General features: G+C 55.8%; 3 protein-coding genes across 3 annotated transcripts; 2 read left to right on the top strand and 1 right to left on the bottom strand.

The window, feature by feature from the left end:
• On the top strand, positions 1-1045 carry SPRG_13048 (hypothetical protein). The gene is made up of 6 exons (XM_012352240.1): positions 1-68; positions 119-226; positions 281-421; positions 478-561; positions 611-769; positions 857-1045. The coding sequence occupies exons 2-6, from the start codon at positions 191-193 to the stop codon at positions 989-991; spliced, it is 555 nt and encodes a 184-aa protein (XP_012207630.1). The 5' UTR covers positions 1-68; positions 119-190; the 3' UTR covers positions 992-1045.
• Positions 1046-1548: 503 nt separating this feature from the next.
• On the bottom strand, positions 1549-2712 carry SPRG_13047 (hypothetical protein; the record flags this gene model as incomplete). Its single annotated transcript, XM_012352239.1, has 2 exons — positions 1549-1673; positions 2553-2712. The coding sequence occupies 2 exons, from the start codon at positions 2710-2712 to the stop codon at positions 1549-1551; spliced, it is 285 nt and encodes a 94-aa protein (XP_012207629.1).
• A 1610-nt stretch (positions 2713-4322) lies between these two features.
• SPRG_13046 (hypothetical protein) lies at positions 4323-5356 on the top strand (the record flags this gene model as incomplete). Its single annotated transcript, XM_012352238.1, has 6 exons — positions 4323-4442; positions 4491-4622; positions 4669-4863; positions 4907-4998; positions 5045-5175; positions 5222-5356. The coding sequence occupies 6 exons, from the start codon at positions 4323-4325 to the stop codon at positions 5287-5289; spliced, it is 738 nt and encodes a 245-aa protein (XP_012207628.1). The 3' UTR covers positions 5290-5356.
• Positions 5357-6194: the final 838 nt, after the last annotated feature.

Below are 6194 nucleotides of genomic sequence, written 5' to 3'. Positions count from 1 at the left end.
CAGCAGCAGCTCCTCGGGGACCTCGTCGAGCTCGGTCTCTTGTACCGCAGCAACTCGCGCGCGACACGGTACCTTCATCAATGTCGACGATCAAACCGCAGATCAATGTATGGCGTAGCTTTTACACGACGAGCTTGGCCGTCAACCTCATCTTTGGCGGGCTCGCGGGCCAGACGCGCCCGCGATTCAAATGAACCAGTCGCTTGAGAGCTTTCATCAGGCCGCGGTAGCTCGCTTCGTCGTCATCTCAGGCTCACGACGGATATCGATGCATACATAGACCGTCCCCAAGGGTCCGAGCGAGGCCGGCGGCGCGTCGGCGTCGCACCTCAGCATCATTGTCGAGACCAACTTCAAGGTCTATGCGTACACGTCGTCGAGCCTACACATTGCGATGCTGAGTGTGTTTGTGGACATTGTTGTACGTGCATCTCAAGACATTATTATTGTCCATGCACAACCTGATACCTCGCGTAGGTTCGGCTCAAGAACATGGCGGTGGGCTTCTTGACACGCGAGAGCATTCGGTCGGCGCTCATCCACGGCATTTCGGCCGAGCAGGTTCCGTTCTTGTGGTTGGTTTTGGGAAATGGACAATATTGTCGTGTAGATTTACGACTTTTTGATGCAGCACGCGCACCCCAAGATGGTGCAAAACACGCCCGTGATCCCGGAAAACATTGCCGACCAACTGTACCTCTGGCAACGCGAACGCAACCGGATCCAGTTTGTGCCAGGCGAGCTCCTCGAAGGCTTTACGCTCTCGGAGGTACGCAGTGTGAACCATGCTTTTGATGTTTCAATTTTTGGCATTTTTCACTTTTTCATATTTTTCATCGTTTTCCTCGTTTTGTAGGAATTTGCGGCCGTCGTGCTGTACGCACGGGATCTCGACGTCCTCACGTGGAGCGATGCGTCGCAGCACAAGCTCACCGTCGCGCAGCACGGCGCCGACGCGGTCCGCAAGTACATCCAGTCGCTGCGCGGGTAAGACTGACACATAAGCACATGCTTGTTGCCTACCATCTTGCGCCTTGCACAACACCACCCGCGTCTCGTACAAGGCGAGGCGCGTCTCTCTTTGGCATGCGATCGACCCTTTTGGTCGACGAAGCGCTCTGCACGGAGGGCGTCTCAACGTCGATGGGTCGTCTCCGTCACTCGTGGTCGTAGCGATGACAGTTGACGCTGATGCAGCAGCCGCCCACGGACTCGTTTACGGCGATCTGCCACTACCACGATGTCGACCTGCGACCTGCGACGTGGTCACCGCGGCCGCTTGATAAGAAGGCGTCGCCTCTGCCGACGCGAGTGAGAGGAGCCATGGTTCTTGATCGGTGGAGAACCCTGCGCTGTCGATGAACGAGCCATGGCACCGACGGTGCGAGGACGTGGAGGTCCCTGCCTCAGGAAAGAGAAGCGAATACCTGACGATGCATTAAGTGAAGCCCAGGAACAAGGGTAGATGGGTCTGGGTCGTCGCGACGGTGCAAAGTATACGGGCATCGACCAAACGCAGACGTGAACGTAACTAGGTCGACCAAGCTGCTAGACGATACTGTCGGCGTCGTAGTACTGGAGCAAGACGACTTGGGAGCAAATGGACGCGCGGAGGACCATCATGCCGAGCGAGACGACGAGCGGACCGAGTACGAGCAAGTTGCTCGAGAGCGCTACGACGAAGAGCAGGGCCGACGCGTCGGTGCTGGCTTCGATCGGCATACAGAAAGTGGCTCGCTGCGTCCACTCTGGTACCGGTACCAAGAGACGTGGCCAGCGTCAACATGCGCGCGATGGATACATCGGTGCAGATGCTTCTTTCTCGTCCTGTCGGCCTTCCACCGACGGCTTAGAAACGAATCGCTTTCCGCGCCAGAGCCGTTGGCAATGCATGGTCGCTTCGATCGAGGTCGCAGACAGCGGGACCAGAGGGCATAACCCGCAAGAACCAACGCGCTGGGCCAGCGACGGAGCGACGTGCGTCACCTGCATCGGCTGTGCATGAAGGCATGGGTGCCATACCACTGTTGAGTCTACCCTAACGTTAATAGTTTTCCGCTGCACCATCATCATCATCATCATCATCCTGCCTCGCCCGCGATGATCTCAACCCTCGTCGTTGTCTCTGCCAATCGATCGACGAGGCGACGAGGACACAGTGGTCGGTGGTAGGAGGCGTAGGATGGCTAGAAGGACTAGCGCACCAACACGTGAGATAACATCATGACCAAATGGTGCCATTCACAATAGTTCAATATTGGGGCTCAGCGGTTACGAACGGTTCGAGCGTGTCTCTACGGTTTTGAATCCAGTTGGATCGTAGCACTCGGCCGACTTTTCTCTTCTGGCGCCTTCGCGGGACGACGGCGCGATGAGGGCTTCGTGCTTCTTGCTGCTCATCGGCTTCAGGCCAGAGCTCGCTCATACAATGTACTACACGCGTGGGCAGCAAGGGCATCGAGCTCCCTTTCGGGCAGACACGGTAGAAAACACGGACGATAACGCTGAGTACATTGAGACAAAGAAGCGCATAACAAAACGCTAGACAATACTGTCGGCGTCGCAGTGGAGCAAGACGACTTGGGAACAGAGCGACGCGCGCACGACCATGGCACCGAGCGAGAAGACGAGCGGGCCAAGCAGAAGGAGGTTGTTGGAGAGAAGGAGTAGCGCCTCTGCACTGCCGAGGGTCGCACTGTCAAACGTCATCATGCCGTGGGCTTGGAAAAATCAAAAGTGGTGTCTTCTCGCAGGCGCTGACAACCGATCTGTCGTGTGACCAGGTGGTGGGATGATGGGTTCGCGCCCAGACGTACCCTGCGCCGAGTAAAGTGCAAGATTCGGCACGAATCTTGGATCGTTGAAGGTACGACAAGCTGACAGGCGCGCAAACCACAGGCAGCGCCAAAAACTCACACGAAATCGATGCAAGATATTGCCTAGTTCTCCTCGAATGTATATAACGTGCAGCGAGCTTGATGCCCAGACATGGTAGGAGACAAGGAGTCCTCGTACATACCGGTACTACCCTCCCGGCTCCATGCATAACGTGGACGTGGGATCTGACGTCACGGAGGAGACCATGGTGCAACACATGGCATCCAGGTTCATCATTGGGCGGCGCTATTACCGGTACCGGTATCAGTCGACGTATTGTGCATACTACGAGGACTTAAAGAGGAGCACCAACGACAAGTAGTATGGTACCGCGTGCCCAAGGGATGTTCAAGCAAGGAGAGCGCCGGGGTCTTGAAGCGACATGGCGTCGGTAGAGACGAGCATTGCTGCCTGGTGTGCAATAGATGCATCCATTATATACCCTTGCTGGACGTCCAGCGACGCATGGGGCACGAGATCCCCGTTCCTGTCGACACCTGCTCACGTTTGGTGGCTACAAGGCGAACAATATATTGTAGGATTCCTCAATATACCTTTGCTTTCAATTGACGACGGGTACCAATATGATTCCAAACTCGCATTAGAAACCATTCGTTTTAACAGGTCGTAGAGTTCATCCGACGCATGTCCTTGGTCCTCCTACAATTGCATTTGTTTCCTGCGACGCGAAATAGAAGCCAGTAAAAACCGTTCGCCGAAGACCACCAACGAGCGGGTCTCGTCAAGCGAGATTATTCCCTTGGGTCTCGTGGACATGGAGCCTCTAGCCCCAGTCAAACATCCTTTTAACCTCCTAACCTCCTGACCTCTACCATACAACGACTCGGACTCGCTTTTCTCTATGCAAGCCTATGTGCAGTGAGAAGTTATCTCGTCGCCTGGAGGACTTAACGGAGCGCGTCGTCATGGGCCTCACTCACGGCCGCAAGGTCGACGACAGAAGAGCAAGATAAGCCGCCTACGCAGCCACAGCCCGGCGCTCGAATGAAGAAGGAGACTAGCAGATTGCTAGTCCCTACTAGTACCCATGTAAAGTCGTTGTAACAACGAAGAGAACGCGAAACACATTCATACATGTGGTAGCTATGCTAGTGTCAGTCTACAAGCTTGAAACAAAAATTGCTGAAACGAAAGCAACCTATAGGACTAACCCTGGGACCAAGTTTTAAGGCCGGTTGGTGTAGCCGGAATACTTAGGCGGTTGCACAAACCGATTTACGTTGCAGGGTGCGTTGCCACGTCATCAAGGCGCGCTAATCGACATCGTCTTTTAGTTCAAGCGTGACGACCATGTGTCCAGTCTGCTCTTCAACGGCCTTCCTATACTGCCCGGACGTAGAACACCACGCCGCGCTTGCCTTAGTGCAGTAGTACATGTACATGGTACCGAGTGCCGATTGGCGACTAAGTATAGTCTCAATAGCATGGGCAGCGGTGCGTCTGCCCACGTCTACCGGCGCCGGCTCCTGCTCAGACAGCACAACGACGACCCGAATGTCTTGAACACCGAGCGTCTCGCACTGGCATTGGCGCGATGCGCATCGGTAGCACGATATACGCACAGAGTCGATGCAGCACGAAAATGTCACTAGGACCACCGGGGCACGATCCCGCTGGCCGAGATCGCGACGATGCTGACGCGCGAGTATGGGCTATGCATTGCCGTCGACGATCTTCTCGGTAGCTTGCAGCGTTTTGGCTGTGCGTGCGAGGCCTCCACCACGGTGGCGACTCGAGTCGTCTCCACAACTACTCACACTACACGTGTAGGGCATTTGTATCGCCGACACGGCGCCGCTTCTGGCCTTTCTGGCACCCCGGGACGTTGCACCGCGAGCGACGCCGACCATCTGGGTCGCATGCAAGCTCGGACAACTTGATGTCGTCAAGTCCCGGCTACAGGATGGCGTCAGTGCGTGGAGTGAGCGCGACGCCTTCGACAACCTTCCGATCTACTATGCCAGTGTCCGCGCCATTCTTCCCGTGCCGCTACTAATGGCATGTGCAGCTTTGTGGCCACAAGGACGTTGTCGAGCTCCTCTTATCGTGCTACTCCACTCATCGCAACGACGTGACGCTAAGTGAAGCCGATCGGCTCCGGTGACGCGCCCCTATCGCCTTGATACAGTCGACAACCAAGACGTAGATGTGCGACGAATGCACTCCGCCCCGACATCAAGCGCTGCCTCCAATCGTTCGGGCAACCAAACGCGACGACCAAACGATCAACTCGGAAGGCGTCCACGCGCCAGCCGCGAAACGCGTCAAAGAAACAAGGTAGATCGCAAGCACGCGAATGAGTGCGAGCTGTTGTGATTCTTAGAAAAAAGACCCGAAGACGACGACGCCGATTTCGAAGCGATGGTCTCTGGCTGGTTCGACGACGAGTAGCGGAGCGTTCCATGATGGGTCGCGTCTTGGATTGCTGAGATGAGGAATGGAAGATGAGATATGCGTCGGAATTTTACGCGCCTTCGGCCGCGCAATAAATCGCAACGCAGTCAAGTCGCACGACTTGCTCGATCGGATGTTTCGACTGGACTGGAAAATCAAAACCATTCTTATCGGATTCATATTGGACCTGTCCATGTCCTGGAACGGTGATGTCCAGGGTTGTAAAAACGCGAACCTTCAAGAATGCATTGCTCGCTTGTTCCTATAATAGCGTGGCCTAGAGTGCGGCGGTACGCACGTTTTGCCCTAGTCCAACTAAATGGCGACGGCCCAATGCGACCCCTTGAGTTCAGTTTTGGACATTCCAAGCTAGAGTCGGTCGACGTGAAATTTCCGATAAATACGATTTTGAATGTCGCAGACCGGCTTGAAGGTCAGTGCAGCCACCCAAACCGCAGGCGAATGACGTGGCGTCCCACCAAGTGCCCAGAAATGTAACGTGCGTTGCGTCCGTATGGTAGCGTCCCGCCGTCGCCGGTCGCCGAGGGCCGTCGCTGTACTTGGTAGTACACTGTAGTGGCCTACTACGTATGGCAGTGGGGACTAGGAGACAGCGCGGCGCCGGGTGCACTGTGACTGACGCTATCTTCTTTCTTGGCGCCATTCGTTTCTGCATGTACATGTTTTCGACCCCGCCGTTGCAGAGTGGTCAGTCCAAGGCGCTCGGTGGATCTCTCGCATTCGTCACTTTTTCTTTTCTCAGCGCTCCTCCATACCATGGTCCTCGACGACGTCACCATCCAAAGCCGCCCGCTGCAGTTCTTCACCGAGCGCGGCAAACACGCCAAGTACACGGTCTATGTCCTGACGCTCTCGTCGCCGTGCATGGCGTCGCCGTGGCC

This window comes from Saprolegnia parasitica, assembly GCF_000151545.1.
Source record: "Saprolegnia parasitica CBS 223.65 unplaced genomic scaffold supercont2.94, whole genome shotgun sequence".
In the NCBI taxonomy this organism is placed as follows: Eukaryota; Oomycota; class Saprolegniomycetes; order Saprolegniales; family Saprolegniaceae; genus Saprolegnia; species Saprolegnia parasitica.
This window is presented reverse-complemented; position numbering and strand designations above follow the sequence as displayed.

Excerpts from the sequence above, each read along its gene's own strand:
- SPRG_13048 (XM_012352240.1), top strand. The coding sequence starts at position 191 with ATGAACCAGTCGCTTGAGAGCTTTCATCAGGCCGCG. Across the intron at positions 227-280 it reads AGAGCTTTCATCAGGCCGCG|ACCGTCCCCAAGGGTCCGAG; the intron begins GTAGCTCGCTTC and ends ATGCATACATAG. Across the intron at positions 562-610 it reads ACGGCATTTCGGCCGAGCAG|ATTTACGACTTTTTGATGCA; the intron begins GTTCCGTTCTTG and ends ATTGTCGTGTAG.